The sequence below is a fragment of the Mchenga conophoros genome, linkage group LG3 (assembly GCF_057382185.1).
Source record: "Mchenga conophoros isolate Kocher_MC1m ecotype Shallow Benthic linkage group LG3, M_conophoros_male_GT1.1, whole genome shotgun sequence".
NCBI classification, from domain to species: domain Eukaryota; kingdom Metazoa; phylum Chordata; class Actinopteri; order Cichliformes; family Cichlidae; genus Mchenga; species Mchenga conophoros.
Window position 1 is genome coordinate 63592905 of NC_140528.1, and position 16274 is coordinate 63609178.

The following is a 16274-nucleotide window of genomic DNA, read 5'->3' on the forward strand; positions in this document are numbered from 1 at the left end:
TTCGTTTCTGAAGAATGGGCCACTGGCTCAGTTAAATTTGATTCAGGATACGTAGACTTAGAAGTGGGTTTAATAGCAGCCACGATTAGAGCTCATTGCAAGGAAATCAGCGCGCATTTATAGTTAAAGAAAAACACATTAAGAGGAAAATTAATTTACATTATTTGAATCTCACCTCAGTGTGAGTCAATGACACATCTTTAATATCATCTGTATCTATAGGATCCTTTTCAGAGGGCTTCGTTTCTTTCTCTCGCACTTAGACACGAGCTTTTGTGTGCATGGATTCAACAGCTAGAAAGACGCGAGTACACACTATGTCTCAAAGCCTGACACTTCTGAGACTGAGATATAAACCAATAAAAAATGCATGATTAAGAGTGAAAAGGCAGACCTTCTGGTCTAGAGCTAAATAAAGTAAATATATAATGTGAAGACAGTGTGAAGACAGTAAAATGGTGTCAAAGTCAAAGGTGGGAGTAATTTCATCCTCTTTTCAAACGCTTTTAACAAACGCAGATAGACAGGGAGGCAGGTAGCACAGTGTGAAGGTGCATGGATTCATTCATGTATGCATGCATGCGCACATATATATGCAGGACCTGTGTGGAGGTGAGAAAACAAAAGGCAGCCTGCTACATTTTAAAGAAACTTTCAGGGGGGACACACACAGATCACCCGAGGCTCTTATCTCAGCAGCACCTCTGGGCTCTCGGTGCGACAGCTTTAATGTGTCCAAATGAATGGCAGCCACTATTCTTTTGCTGGATCGAGCTTTAAGAGACAGACACCTTGGGAGAGGAGCGGGCAATCACATTCACGCAAGTGTTTTCTTTAATGGCTCGGGCTATTTTCCATCTATTTTCTGCACTTAGATCAGCTGAAATCCCAGTTTCTGAAAGGGATGATGCTGACTATTAAATACGGCTGAAAGAGTGCCATTTCCTTTGACACGCAACAAGGTTTTTATAGACCTGGGTTAAACGGCATTTGAAAAATGCTTTTCTTTGTTTTTCTTTAGCTGGAAATGCAAGATTTAATGTTCGTTTACGATATAATCCTGACCCTCGGATTCCCTCAAGAAAATAAAACAAACACAAGCAACTGCTGTCGGATAGAGAGCTGACAGCTAAAGTTTTTATTTAAAATTTTCAAGGCAAGTCAGGCAGTGCTGGTTTGTTGTAAGACATCAAGGAGGCAGTGCATTTAAATACCGAAAGATGTAAAGATAAAATGGATTCTTTTAAAGTCAAACATGCGTAGTTTGCGCAATCATCTTTGGTCTATTGTCATATAAACCTGCAGTATCATAATAACAATAATAATAATAATAATAATAATAATAGCAACCAGCATGTCCTCCTCTCACAGCTGTCAGGCTTGGTGACTGATGAACAGTGCTGATGCTCTGATGCGAGAGTCTCTCTTCTCTCGGTTCTGCTTCAGCCTCCGGAGCACAGGGGCGCTGCCGCTCTCACCTGCCCAGGGAGCGTCGCCTGCCACTGGAACACACGGCAAACCTGGTTGGACATCTGCACAGAGATCACCGCATATTCATTTTAGGCACGAGTCTGAAAATGGGAGCTAAAGGGTGGGCTAAAACAACTGAAAGCAGGTAGAGAATAAAGAGGTTTTCTCTGATTAGGAAATATAGGTAAGTCAGAGGGAGCGAAATGGCTCTCGGCCTGAAAGGGAGCCAGTTATTTCTCCCTTTTGTGTCTGTATCTTTCCCTTTTAACAGTGAATTTGCATAACTTCTTTCCTTTTTTAAAAATAAGTGGATGAAGATCATTAGAAGTATTAATGCAAACAAATACTAAAAGCTGGCATCTAGAATTTCTCTCTTTTTTTTAAACTAATGAAAAACATCTAAAAGCATATGTCCTGGTTACATCCTGGTAGGCACTTTGCATTTGTAACTAACCTCCTGGTTGTAAGCCACCGACCACTCACATCTGCCCTAGACTCATGTGGTATTTGCGCTAACACTTTGAGTTTAATGAAACGTGTCACGTGCATTTATTTTTGGACGACTAAGTTATAATCATGAGAGCCATCAATACTACAGAAGGGCTGGCTCGCATACGTCTTCAACCCAGCAGCACAGAAGATCTTTAACCAATCAGCGTCACCTATTCAGTACCCTACCACATCTGAAATGTAGCCACAGTGAAGTTGACTTTTGACCTTTTTAGTTTTGTCACAAGCCGCTAGCGACATGGAGACAAGCGCAAAGGTGTCCTTAGATCTTGGTGCCAAGACGCCACCCACAGCAATCAGGAGACAAATGTCACTCCCAGCTTGTCATTTATGCACAGAAACCCTTCTTTATTAAACATTTAAATGCAGTGGGTGTGTTATTTTTGATGTGCATTGAACACACACATGCATTATTTTTCACTGTGCAGGGTTTATGATTTAATGGGTATATTTCCAACGCTAAGATAAACAGCAAGTGAAAGCAAACCTAAACAGATGGTAAGAAATGGCTCACTGATGATCTGCAACACTGTCACTCCCACTTCCTCGCAGGTCTTGACCTATCAAACAGAACCCACTGCATTTCTCTGACATCATCAGCTTCAGACAAAACGGCAGGATCCGATGTCTTGAGATGAGAGCAGGTTGATATAAATGGTAACATCTTCATCGTTCTACACTATCAGACATTTCTGTGAAATTGTGTCTAGTTGGTAAATGAAGTCTCCATGTAAAGTCCAAAGCTGTTTTGTGAGGTCAGAGTAACGCTGACCTTCCGCCACCAAGTTCCACTCATCTTTGAGTCAAAGTGAATGTTTGTGCCCAATCTGACAGCATTTATGAGATATCAGAGTGGGACATATGGAAGGCAAATTAAACTGGCCTCTTTGAGCAGGGAAACAAATGCATCATATTTATATACAATAGACACAATTAACAAACAACAACAGTAAGACCGATCCACTTAACCCTTATAGTTCAGGTTAATGCGCCCCATTTTAATATATGACAAATATTTGAACAAAATCCAGATTGGAGACTCTGGTCTCCCCAACCTTATGTTTGAAATACCTGGCATAGAAATTATATGTGGTGCACATAAGCAACAGAGGACACACAGAAGTCACAGAATCAGAACTGGTGGCATGGTGGTGGAGTGGTTAGCACTGTCGCCTCACAGCAAGAAGACTGGTGTGTTTATCCTTGGTCGGGCTTTTCTGTGTGGAGCTTGCATGTTAAACCCATTGAAGCAGGTTTTCTCTGGAGACTAAGGCTTCCTCACACACTCCAAAGACTTGTTGGGTTAAATGGCGATCTAAATTGGTCTAAATGTGAGGTAAATAAAGAGCCTCAAGTGCACACAGTTAAAGTGTGACTTGTAGTTAAAAGACCTTTGAGTGTTCGGTAAGGCTAAAAAAGTGTATTCATCTGTTTGTGCTCGTGCCTTGCACCTGAAAGCACAAATAATGTAAGAAAACAATCTAATAAACAAATTAGAATCAATTTATTGTGATCTCATTGTAATTTAAGCTGATTAAAGAGTTCTAGAAGGTCATAAGATTATAAAGGCACCTGAGCTGTCATTTTGCTGAGTGTGGGAACACATGCACAAAACCCAGCATTCGTTTTGGCAGCTATGTTTTCATGTTTTAGATAGAACAAAATCGGATATTGTGTGATAATAGATGCTTTTTTTCCAAAAACAAGTGTTGTAAAATCACTCTCTGTTCTTTGAAGCCTTAATTAAGCATGAATCATTCATGTATCAATGGCAGACAGGCCATTTATAATTAGCCAGCGTCACACTGTGAAGGTACAGGTATAGTATATGGTTAAGAAAACACCATGCTTGTCAGCGTACCCTGTGGTTGATTTGAGGGTGGTGGTTCCTGATTGTCTCCCATTGCTCTCCTCCTCCTCTGGAGCACCATCAGGAGCTCTGCTTCGCCCACATTTCGGCCAGTTCCCCTCCTGGATGGCACTCTGCGGAGGTGCTGACGCTTCATGTTGTCCTGATGTATTAAATAGTTAAAGATGGATCAAACACAGCAGATCAAGCCATGCATCGCTCACGGCTGTAAGGTTTTTTTTTTTTCTTTTGCAACACAGATGTGACTTTCAGCCCACAGTGAAATTTGATTTTATAGTTATTACCAGCATTCCTTTCAACTCCAGGATGGCTGACTTTCTGTTGTCACTTTTCTGGTCCTGTAAGAAAAGTGTGGATTGCAAAAAAACAAATATCTGTCACTGACACAGATCACAGCTATGTTATAACAGAAAATGAAGAACGGCGGGATAACTGACCTTCCAGGAACTGTCGTCCTCCTGTGGGAAGAAGTTAGATGGTTATGAGACAGAGTTTATATTTATTTCTGCAGGCTATGCTTTTTTATCAGTTTCTTTGGAAAACACTCATATATCAAATGTCAATTCACAGTGCGATTTTTCTACCTGTATTCTCTTCATAGGTCTCAGGACGATGCCTTTCTTTATTCTCTCCATCATTTCATCCACTGCTCTTGCCTTCATGTCCAACAAGGGAGCTGCTTCTTAAGTAATGAAAATGAATATTGGTGCTGAGATTGCTTTCTTAGTCTTCTATAACAGTTTTTTTAAATCAGTGTGGTGTATTGTCCCTATTTTGACAACTTCCACTATTTAGGTATAACATTATGACCGCCTGCCTAATATTCTCCTTTTGATGCCAAAACAGTCCTGACCCATCAAGGCAGGGCCTCCACTAGACCCTGTAGCTGTGTTAGCAACAGATCTCACAAGTCCTGTAAAAAGTGATTTGAGGCCCCCATGGACTTGTTTGTCCAGCACATCCCACAGATGCCCGATTGGATTGACATCTAAGGAATTTGGAGGCCAAGTCAACACCTCAAACTCGTTGTTGTGCTCCTCAAACCGTTCCTGGATCATTTTTGCTTTGTGGCAGGACAGATTATCCTGTTGAAAGTGGTCACAGCCATCAGGGAGTTCTGTTAACATGAAAGGGTGAACATGGTCTGCAACAATGCTTAGGTAGGTGGTACATTTCAAAGTAACATTCACATAGATGACAGGACCTGAGGTCTTCCAGCAGAACATTGCCCAGTGCATCACACTGCTTCCGCCAACTTGCTTTCTTCCCATAGTGCATCCTGGTGCCTGGTGTTCCCCAGGTAACTGATGCACACAACTGGCCATCCATGTGATGTGAAAGAAAATGTGATTTCTCAAATCAGGCCACTTTCTTTCATTGCTCCATGCTCCAGTTCTGATGCTCACATGCCCATTGTTGGTACTTTCAGAGGTGGACATGGGTCAGCATGGACACCCTGACTGGTCTGTGGCTTTGCGGACCATACTCAACAAATTGTGATGCTCTCTTTCTATCAGAACATTTTCAGCAATTTGAGCTACAGTAGCTCGTCTGTTTAGACCACACAGGTCAGCCTTCGCTCAATGTGAATCAATGAGCCTTGGCCATCCATGAGCCCGTCACCGCATCACCGCTGTTCCTTGGACAGCTTTTGATAGACACTGACCACGGGAGTCTCTGAACACCCCACGAGAGCTGCAATTTTAGAGATGTTGTGACCCAGTCATCTAGCCATCACAGTGAGTCAAAATCACTCAAATCCATACGCTTGCCCATTTTTTCTGCTTCTAGCATCAACTTTCATGGTAAAATGTTCACTTGCACCCAAATATTTCCCACCTACTAACAGGTGTCATGATGAAGACATAATCAGTGTTATTTACTGCACTGTCAGGGGTCTGTGTATATTTGCGTGTTTTGTATGTTTGTTCCATCAAATGTTTTATGCAAAGAAGAGATGCTGTAGAATTACTGCCTGAAAAAATTAAGATGCTTTCCAGGAACACAGGACATATATCAAGATGAGGGATCTCGTCGATAATCTAAGATTAAAGCAGAGTCCCTGTTAAATCTCAGTGCTTCATGCTGAAGGTTATGTTGCGTGTGGTTAGACGTACTGTTTAAATCATCAGCAGCCTTGGCACCATGTTTCTTCCTGCTCTTCAGGAAATCCTTAAAGCTAGCGGGAGGCAGAGAAAGGGATTATGTCTCTGAAATCAGTCGACCATTGAGTTTTACATATGGACATTTAATATTAAAACATCATCCTCACCAGCATAATCACAACCAACTTAACTCAGCTGATGTGCATTCAATATCTGAAACCATCCTGTGAAACTTAGACTTGTATTCTTAGTAGTAGACGAAGCTATGGCTTATGTTTTTCATACTTGGTAACAGTAGTGGGAGGCGGAGGAGGTGGAGGAGGCGGAGGAGGGAGAGGAGACAGTGGAACGAAGTCAGGAATGGCTTTCTCTCCTGGTTCATCACTTTTATCATCGCTGTTGAGTGTCTGTTGTAACTCTTTCACTAAAAAGAAAGAGAATAGAGAATGGGAAATAACAAAAGCTGATATGGATGAGCTGATTAAAAGTCTCTTTAATGCACCGGTGCTCAAACTGATGAGGCACAGGGGCACGCTGGAAGCGAATCACTGGTTGCACATCCGTTTGAAGGTGATGACCTCCAATCACTGCTTCAAGAGAACCTGAATATTTCTAAGACATCAGAAGACTTTTCTAAAATGTATTCCATGTCATGTACAGTTATTTTGTTGTGATAAGGTTGTATCTTCAGGTACAAGGGAGTACCTTCTTCCTGGAGCTGGGTGACCAAGCTGTTAGCGTCAGATAGCTGAGTTTCTAAAGTCTTCCTCTCCTCCTCGCTCTTCTCCAGCTGCTCTCTCAGGTTCTGCAGCTCAGAGAGGGCACTGCTCTCCTCCACAGCACTCTGGCTCTGTTTTAACTGATCACAGGAGAGCAGAGGCATGATGAAGATATCAGTTATTTCCACTATGTTCTGTTATCGTGACACTCTCAGTGATCACGTTTACCCACCCGGTCCTGGTAGTAGAGTTGTATGTCACACAGGGCTGTGCTAAGTTGGGATATCTGTTGCAGTGCCTGCTCCAGCTGCACCTGCATTTTCAGGTCTGTCTCTGAGGCCTGGGCCGCCTTCTGCTCCAGGATCATCTGATGGGGGGGGGGGGGAGAAACAAATGGAGCTTTGACAATTTCAACACATATTTGGATTCTTTGTTTCTAAGAAAATGGAAAAGAAATACATCACTGACAATGAACCATAATTAGAGGAAAGATGAAGTGAGATCTAAAGGACTGGTTGCTGATTGTCTCCCAGCAGGTGGTTGTCAAACCAGCATTTGACTGAACAATGACTTGGAAGCTTTGTTACGTATTACTCATCGGCTTCACTGAAGAGCAGCGGCAATGCAAACAGGATTATTTTTCTGTGAGACAAAGCATCATTGTTCTCGCATTGTGACAAAAAAAAATGTCAGACTTTGCCTTGAATCGTTTGGAAAATGTGCTTCTTTCTTCTCTGCTGTGGAAAATGAATACACCAGCTGTGCTTAATCATTGCTGTGTAGATCTCCTCAATCAGCAGAGTGCTCTAAACAAACCTTTTGCTCTTTTGCACAGGCGTTTGTGACATGTGTTAATGTTGTGCTAGTTGTGCACACAGTTATATAGGCAAAATGCTGGGTTTGAGCAGATTTGATTAGTTTTCGAACCAATAAGGGAGGCGCAGTTAGCACTGTTGTCTCACAGCAAGAGGCTTCTTGGTTTGAACCTTCTGCATGGCTGGAGCTTTCGTGTATTCAAACATTTTCCATGTGCCAGTTGTTTTTCTGGTTTCCTCTCGTCTCCAGCAATATGAGCATTAGGTTAACTGGTGATTGCAAATTGGCTGCAGGTGTGTCTTTCTGTGTTGACCATGTGACAAACCAGCAGCCTGGTCAGGGTGAGCTGGGCCCCTGTGATCCTCAAGCTCCTCTATCACTAACTTGGATAAGTGGTTAAGAGAAGTAATGCACATGTGTAGCCAAAAGAAGTGCAGAATGATCGTGCATCGCAATACTGCAAATGTTACTATTGATCTGATACCAAGTAAATACAAAGCCAGGATTGCTGATACCAATACCGATAACAGTACCGTAAAGACAGCTTATGTAGGACAGAGCAGTTTGTCATGATTTTTGAGCTGGATGCTAATTCTGAACACATATTTATGACCACTAAATTTTCCACAACAATTAGCACAATTGTGTCGTGCTGGTATCGATCGAATACCAATACCAACATTGGTATCGGTGCTATCGATATTTGGATCGAGGAGCTCGCCTCTAATGCACACAGACTGTTGAATTAGACACAGGAAGGCTCAGTAATTCAGAGAGAAGACAGAGACAGGAAATCAAGGCACGGGAGATGCGCAAGGAAAAGCAGTTGCCAAAGTAAAACAGGAAGTGGAATGTAGGACAAAGAAAGGCAGGAAACAAAACATGATCAACGGGAAAAGAACAACAATGACATCAAAAACGAGATGTCATTACATTACATTACATGACCCCCATGTCATTTCCTGACATGGGGGTCCACAGCTGAGCAGCTGCTGTTGATATCATCTGTAGGTGGCACAGTACTTTGTCCACATAGTCTTGTAATGTGTTCCCCAACCAAAACACTGTGACACAAAAAAAAAAAAAAAAAAAAAAAAAAAAAGCTGACCACACCTAAAGAAGTATCCTGACAGAGATAATTATAACCTTAGAGATGGTCTGGTGTGGTGGTGATGGTTAATTTAAATGACACAAATAGCCAGATCTAAAATAAAACCAGCTAAGAAAACCTGCTACGTGTTATTTTGTGTGTAACTGCCCCTAATACCCTTTAATTCCCCTCAAAACAATACAAGGGACGTGACCTCGGTGCACTCTGCTTATAATGGGCGTCTCTCTGATAGATTTTCTAGATTTTTTTTTTGAGAGCAGGTCCGTGATCAGAGAACAGGAAGTGTAAGAAAATGAGGTTTTCATTTCTGTGTTTTTACTATCGGGACAAACTGAAGCAGCAGCTTGGTGTCAGAGCATGCAGCACGAGGCTCCGCGCTGCAAATTACACTGCTTCAATCTGTGGGCTCCCTTTAGCAGAGACCAATTTTCGCACAGCAATTAGCACAATTATTTCATACATACAAACACACACACACACCCCGAGCACACACACTGCAACACAAAGGAACAAAGAAGCACACACAGAAAAAAAAAAAGCTCCAAATCGTTTCCTGTTTGAGGCCCCCGCATCATTATACCACCGTGCATCACACAGGAGAGGTGTGAATGGTTGTTGTTTTCAAAACACATGAAAACAGACAAATAGTGGTGCACACAAGAGGCATTCAGCGCAGGGGGGTCTTTTACCATGAATTGAGAGTAAAGGGGCTGAATTGTGTGGAGAGTCGGGGGTCCTTTTCACAGGTAAGGACCCCTGTGAGGAAGCCCATTGTGCGCCTGTCCAGTAAATGGAGGAGGCTGCGCACAAAAGCGACAATTGCTATATGCTCGGCAAAACATAAAGGTGTCAGGCGAAGACAGGTTGTGCTTAAAGACCACTATTCTCCTTCGGCGGCAGTGATGACCACTAATTATGGTGCAGGGAGGGGCTAAATGGGAAGAGAGACAGCTTTTTTTTTTGGAAAGAAAAGCCCTTCATTATGGGAGCAGCTGGGACTGCAACAACTGTGCTGTGTGTGTGTGTTTGTGTGTATTCTGCTTGGGTATGTGTGTGTGTTTTTTAAGTGAATTGATGTTTTTCGTCAATGTGTACAAGTGCGTGTGCGCTTTTGTCTTGTCTCTTCATAGAGGCGACACACATTTGACCAAAGTGTCGTCGGTGTGAGAAACGATGAATGGAGACCTCTTGTGCTGTCCCGCCACATCAGCTGCGGTGCGACAGCAGAAACGTGTGTGTGTGTGTGTGTGTGCATCCCCCTCCCTCCCCTTTCACTGGAGTGTCCGTCCGTTCCCCACACCCGCCCGAAGGTCAGCGCTAACACTCCTTGTCCCGTTCCTGTGGCACGACCTGTCACCCTCAGTATATATAGGTGTGAATATATGACAAAATGTTTTGTCCAGTGCTGAAAACACACACACACACACACACAAACACACACACACAAACACACACACACACACACAAATACACGCACGCGCTCGCACCTGGGTGGCTAAGACTTCAGCGTGTTGCCGGAGGCCCTGCTCCAGCTCCAGCTTCTGAGACATTTCTGTGAACTCATCGGTGACAAGCTGGGACACTGGGTGTGCACACGAGGGGGAGGGGGAGACACACAAAATAAATATTAATGACGAATTTATGATGCTTTTGATTTAGAAGCAAGCAGACTCCTGATTGCATAATGGTTTAGGGTGAATGTCATTTATGAATTAAAAATACACAATGTACCAAATATGGCTCAGATATGTCTATAAGATGGAAAAAAATTGCATAACTAGAGAAAAGTGGTGTGTGTGTGTGTGTGTGTGTGTGTTTTCAGTGACATGCTCCTTTAATTGCACTCAAAAGCTGGACTGTTGTTACACTGAAAAATTAATGAACCACAAAAATGAATAATCTCAAGTCTGTTGATTCATGAAAGGATTTTTTAAGTGAATCAATAATGAAAGTAATCTTCAGTCTTCAGTCTCATCTAATCAGGACTTACCTCGTTTGAGTTTATTTACAGTCTTGCTTTGTTTGTTCAGTTTCCTCAGAATGGCCTCCTTCTCTGCAACCTCCAGAGCAAGCTACACACACACACACACACACACACACACACACACACACAGAGAAAACACGAACTTCAACATTATGACATGTTATAGTCTTATGGTTTGATGATTTACATTTGTTTTATTGTAACAAAGAAGCAGCTGTAAGGTTCGCTTTCACAAAGCAGCCAGTCCCTTTGACTGTACATGAAAGATGGATGTCACTCGCTGGTTTGCAAAGTCTTGTTTTAAAGCATTGAGCTTTTTGAAACTGGACTCGATGAGCGAGGGCGGATCTGACCAACAGTTCTGAGTGCTGGGAGAGACGGCAGGTGTCACCACTCATTACAGCGTCATGCAAACCTTATTTTAAAGTTTCTCCAAAGAATCTGATTCATACTGTTTCAACATCTCCTTCTGAATCATCTTTGAGCTCCTGTGTGTGGTAAAAACTGTCAGAATCATGTCTTCAACCCGGCCACAGCAAAAGCACCAGGAGATAAAAATCAAAAAAGTGCACGAGAAGCTCACACCAGCAGATTGCAACGGCCACAACGGGTGATATAAAAGGCTGTTTATTGACCTCCTGAACACTAATTGGAACCATAATTTGCTAAATGGACAACATGTATTATTCAATAAGACTTTAAACAAATGATTGAGACCATAGAGTGAAAAAGAGTTTACTCAGGGTCGGGGTAAAGGGAGCCACAGGCCATTTCCCCATTAATTCCATTACATTTCATTTTATAGCTAGATGAGTCGGCCCCTGCTGGCTATTAGAAAGAATGTAGCTTTAAGGCATCTTTACATACTGTGTTTGGTAGGATTCTTTAAGACAGGGGTGGGGGGTCTTGCAGGTTTTAGATGTGTCCTTGATCCAACACAGCTGATTTAAATGGCTAAATGACCTCCTCAACATATCTTGAAGTTCTCCAGAGGCCTGGGAATGAACTAATCATTTGAGTCAGGTGTGTTTGCCCAGGGTGATATCTAAAACCTGCAGGACACTGGCCCTCGAGGCCTGGAGTTCCCCATCCCTGCTTTAAGTGCTCAGACTCCACAAATATAAAAACACTGTCTACATTACCTGCTCTCTGAGCTGCGTCTGCTCACTGGTCAGATCCTCCACTTGTTGCTCTAGTTTAAGCTTCTCAGCCAGCAGACCGTCAACAGACGCCTGCAGCTCTGACACACATGACAGGAACAAAAAACAAAACAAAGCAAATAACAAGATTTCATTTTCTATTTTTTCCCATTCTAATTTCAAAATAGCTGTTTTCATATCATGGGTAGTGCCAGCTAACCTGTGATCTTGGCTTGACTCTCAAGCAGCAGCATCTCCTCGCTGCTGCTGCTCCCTCCGGCACCATCCACCTTGTCACCATCCACCTCGTCACCATCCACCTCGTCACCATTAACCGCAGGGTCAAAGGTCACATCAGGCAGGTTTTCAGGTAGTTCAGCGATGAGTGGCATCAACATCTGGCTCTTTCTCTTCAGGACTTTGTTCTCTTTGGTCACCTGGGGAAAAACCAGATCAAATAGAGATCTGATGATTCAGGTGCTGAAGAAAAGGAAAGGAAAGGAAAAAGAGTCCAGTAGTTAACAGACATACTTTGAGAGCCAGTGCCTCAGCGCTCTCCCTGCAGGAGCGCTCTATCTGGAACTGGATCTCCAGCACGTTGATCTCTTTCAGGAGCTGATTGGAAGCTGATAAAGAGCACAGTGGTCAGTCACGAGCTCTTCATATAAGCATACTGAAGAGGATACAATCATTCAGAAAACACACAAAACAAACACATTCATAACAATTTCCTGTGCGAAAGCTCCTCATTTGTTTGTCCCACAGTCCTGTCATTTAAAAAACATGTAAACAACGTTGATATTTGAAGTGAAGAGTCTCACCTTCCTCCAACTCCGACAGCCTGTGATTGGCTTCGTCCCTCTGCTTCTCCAGGATGTGCCACTGGCAATCAAATGTCAACCAGCAAAATGGAAGAAAGAGATCAATCAAGCAACGGCAAATTGACGCAGCTGATTTTCATTCACATTTTATTCCATTATCAGACAGCTGAGGCGCCAAATTACGTTTCAACGTAATCACGTTTATGCGCTTTTTAGACCATTTTGATTTGGCAATTTTGTTTAATTTTTGTGTCATTTCATTTTTATCCTTTCTCTATAATAGCAGGCTCTTGGCACACGGGGAAGATTTCTAAACCAGAGTCAGTCAAATTTTTCCCTTCCATCAAGCTAGCAGTACACCAGCCTGAGCAGGGCTCAGCGATCCCTCCTGTGAAAGGTGTCAGTCACATCAGTACCTGAAGGTCTTCCTCATCTTCGGAGGAGAAAGCACACTCTTCATCCGAGTCTGCGGGCAAAAACATGACACTTTATATTGTGAAATGGCACCTGAAAAAAAAGACACTGGCAGACGACCAAAGATCAGAATGAATAGAAGAGAAACTCCATGAGGTTGTTGTGCTCTGCGAGGAATACGGGAAGTGGAAATCACATGAGGAACCTTTAGAGGTTTTCGCTTTCAGTGGCCTGTGACTCACTGAAGTTTCCCATTGTTACTTCACTTTGTCCTACAGACTAAGGAGTCAGCAGTGTTGAAATCAAAGAAAGAATCCTCTTTCTTGCTGAGCGTCAGATCAGAATAGTCATTCCTGTTGCAGCACATTACCTATGAAACCAAAACTACTACACTGCTTGTGCAGGTTAAACAACACGTGTAGCAGCACCTCCAAAAGTCACAGATTAATCCCTCATATGTCTTTTGTTTAAGCTGTTTAAAAACTGAGGCGTAAGAAACTCACTGCCAGAGAGGCCGGCTCCAAAAGCAAGTCATTACCAACAGACCCTCACATTAAAATGCTGAGTTTTAAAGCAGAAAAAATGTTCCTCATTTCTGTACGACTTCATGACAGCTGTGCGGGGATCAAAAAAGATTTAGTTGCAATGAGATCAAAAGTGAAATTTTAGCATTATTTTATTTTACACAGTCGAATTTAGCTGGTAACAAAAGCTGTTGTAAACAATCAAACACAAAAAATGTGCATCAACTAGAAAACCTACACAATGAACATCCTCGCAATGTAAAATTTTTTTATTTTTCTGACGTTTTAAACCCTGAAACTTTTATTTAGCTCCTTCAGCACCTCTTTAGGGCCAGATTATTGAGTCTTACCTGCAGCCGCAGTGTCCTCATCCTCATCTTGTACCCACATCCTGCAATGCTTTCAACTTTTCGCTCTTTAGTAAACAAAAAAAAGAGCTACACGTTCCAGCACACACACAAAAACACAACTTTCTCCTGAACAGCTTTATTATGAAAGAAGCAGAAGGGAATTTCAGCTTAAACCCTCCCCCACTTCCAGGATTCGAAAAAGAGGAACCTTCCCCTGGCGTACGGCCGAAAGCTTCTTACTAATCACAAGACCACGTCTCCAGAGTTTATGAAAAGGATGAGATTATATCTTAATGCAAATAATGATGCTGGATATTACAGATAACACCCCCACCCCTCCCTTTTTGTTTCATATAATATAAAGGGGGAAAATCCATGCATGTGGTCTTTAAGGGAGGACACTGTCTCTCTGCTGCACGATCAACGTCACTCAAGGAGCTGAGGCAAAGGCAAAGCTGCTTTCACTCCTCTATCAGCATCTGCACTCAGAGTTCATGACCTCTGAGGCATCAGACATCTGCCACAGGAGCCACGTTTCTGCGTAATAATTCAGGAGATGACAACGATGGGTGGGAGCATGATGGTGATGCTGATGACACGTATTTCTCTACTGTGAATCATACAGAAACTTATCATTTCTGAACCCTCACTCCTCTTTTATTCATCCACCTGCCTTCTAGGAGTATATTTTTAGGAGTTCCAAGCTGGGCGGGTTGATGATTCAGGGTGCACGAGGGGTCACATGGAGATCACAGTATTTTTAGTGAAGAAAAAGAAAAAAAAGCATGGCTCTCCATCCCACTCAGTCTATTGGTTTCTCCTGAAAGTAACAATTACACATTTTTACAGGGGTTCTTTAGCAGATTGTCACAAGTTGTCACAAGTTAAAGCGTAGTAAATTGAGCATTTTCACAGTAATGCTGCCTTCAGAGAGACTACATATATATATATATATATATATATATATATATATATATATATATATATATATATATATATATAATTATATAATATTGACCTTCAAACCTTATGTTTCATACCTAGTTATGTACTTGTCCACAATTCGTTGTCTCCTTTGAAGCTATGAGGTCAAAGATAAAACAATCTATAGCACTTCTTTGAGTCTTTATTAATTCCATAATTACAGCTATTATTGTTGGAAGAGAGTCAAATAATGCTCCAAGAAGCCAGCTTGTGAAATAAATTAGCAAAGCGTCCACTGGCTTCTTTATTTTATGTCAATTAAAATCAGAAAGTAGTTTCTCTTTAAATCCCTCGACACGCTGGCATTCATCATTTCCAGCACAAACACTGGGACAATGATTATTTTCAATAATTCCTGATGAAAGCAGGACGCTAATCAAAGGATCTCATTGAAATGCTTTTCAATCACTTTCGGTGCACATATGCAGCTCAAGTACAGAGATCTGCTGTGGTTCACTGCAGAGGGACATCCTTGTCATCTCTCTCTCAGTGTGTTGCTCTCTTTACAGGCACCACCTGAGCACCAAGCCCTCCTCCAGCCTGTCACCCTGACCTTTACTAATGATTTTTCACCATGCTAATAAAGGTGAAATTGTCACTTAAGATTAGCCGTTGTCTGGTGTTTCTCACAGTGTGCATCAGTGTCAGAAAACCTCATTAAAAACCAGAATATTTAATCTTCTGATTAAATAGAGACAGATTAGAAAACCAGCAGGTTTTATTTTTCATCCAAAGAGACTAAACAAGGATGGCTTTGGGTCTCACTCAACCTTTGGTCCTGATATTACTCATGTTTCTTTGTTTTACTTTTTCTGTCATTTGTCAAACATACGAGGAAAAGTTGTTACAAAAAATGTGCAGGACAGTTTTAGACATAAAAAGCTGAATCCTGTGATTTGGTGAAATGCTCCTTTACTAATCAACATGTAATGATTATTTATTATAGCAGGTTATTTTAGTTCATATTATCTAATAGAATAAAGCTGGGTTGAAAGCATGACCAACAACGACTTCAAGCATTTAAAACTATCTTCTGGGAGTCGACGTTCGTATAATTTAAAACGACCCAACTGGCAACTCTGGTCTGATCTCCTAAACACTCAAATTTTAACCAAGAAATTCAACACAGTGTCATCATGAGCAGATAAAAGTGTTTTCACAGGAACTGTAACGCCTGCTGTGAGCATCCCCATGTAAAGACGATAAACGACAACATAACAAAATACACATGTAAGAATATCCCTCAATAACTTAATATACAGTTATTAAGATTTTATATTATAAAATACAAAAAAAAGAAAGTAATGGCATTATACAATAAATATTTTTAGGAGTACTTTGTAAATAAATAAGAATGTTTTAACCAGATTTTCAGGCCCAACGCATCTGAATACTTTATATTTGCAAGTCCGAATTTTTAGACTGAAGCATAATAATAATAATAATAATAATAATAA

General features: G+C 41.7%; 1 protein-coding gene across 2 annotated transcripts; it reads right to left on the bottom strand.

Moving 5' to 3' along the window:
- Nucleotides 1-1108: 1108 nt before the first annotated feature.
- Nucleotides 1109-14284, bottom strand: shtn2 (shootin 2). Of its 2 annotated transcripts, none has more exons than XM_085266570.1 (17): nt 13834-14284; nt 12962-13011; nt 12546-12606; nt 12256-12350; nt 11945-12161; nt 11728-11825; nt 10592-10673; nt 10089-10183; nt 6907-7041; nt 6661-6814; nt 6241-6379; nt 5968-6029; nt 4435-4532; nt 4288-4308; nt 4135-4188; nt 3842-3992; nt 1109-1502 (listed from the first exon to the last, which is right to left on the bottom strand). In XM_085266570.1, the coding sequence occupies exons 1-17, from the start codon at nt 13871-13873 to the stop codon at nt 1375-1377; spliced, it is 1680 nt and encodes a 559-aa protein (XP_085122696.1). In that variant the 5' UTR covers nt 13874-14284; the 3' UTR covers nt 1109-1374. The 2 variants fall into 2 exon arrangements, with proteins under 2 accessions (XP_085122696.1, XP_085122695.1); XM_085266569.1 differs by having other exon boundaries at nt 1109-1532; nt 13834-14277.
- Between the last annotated feature and the right edge of the window lie 1990 nt (nt 14285-16274).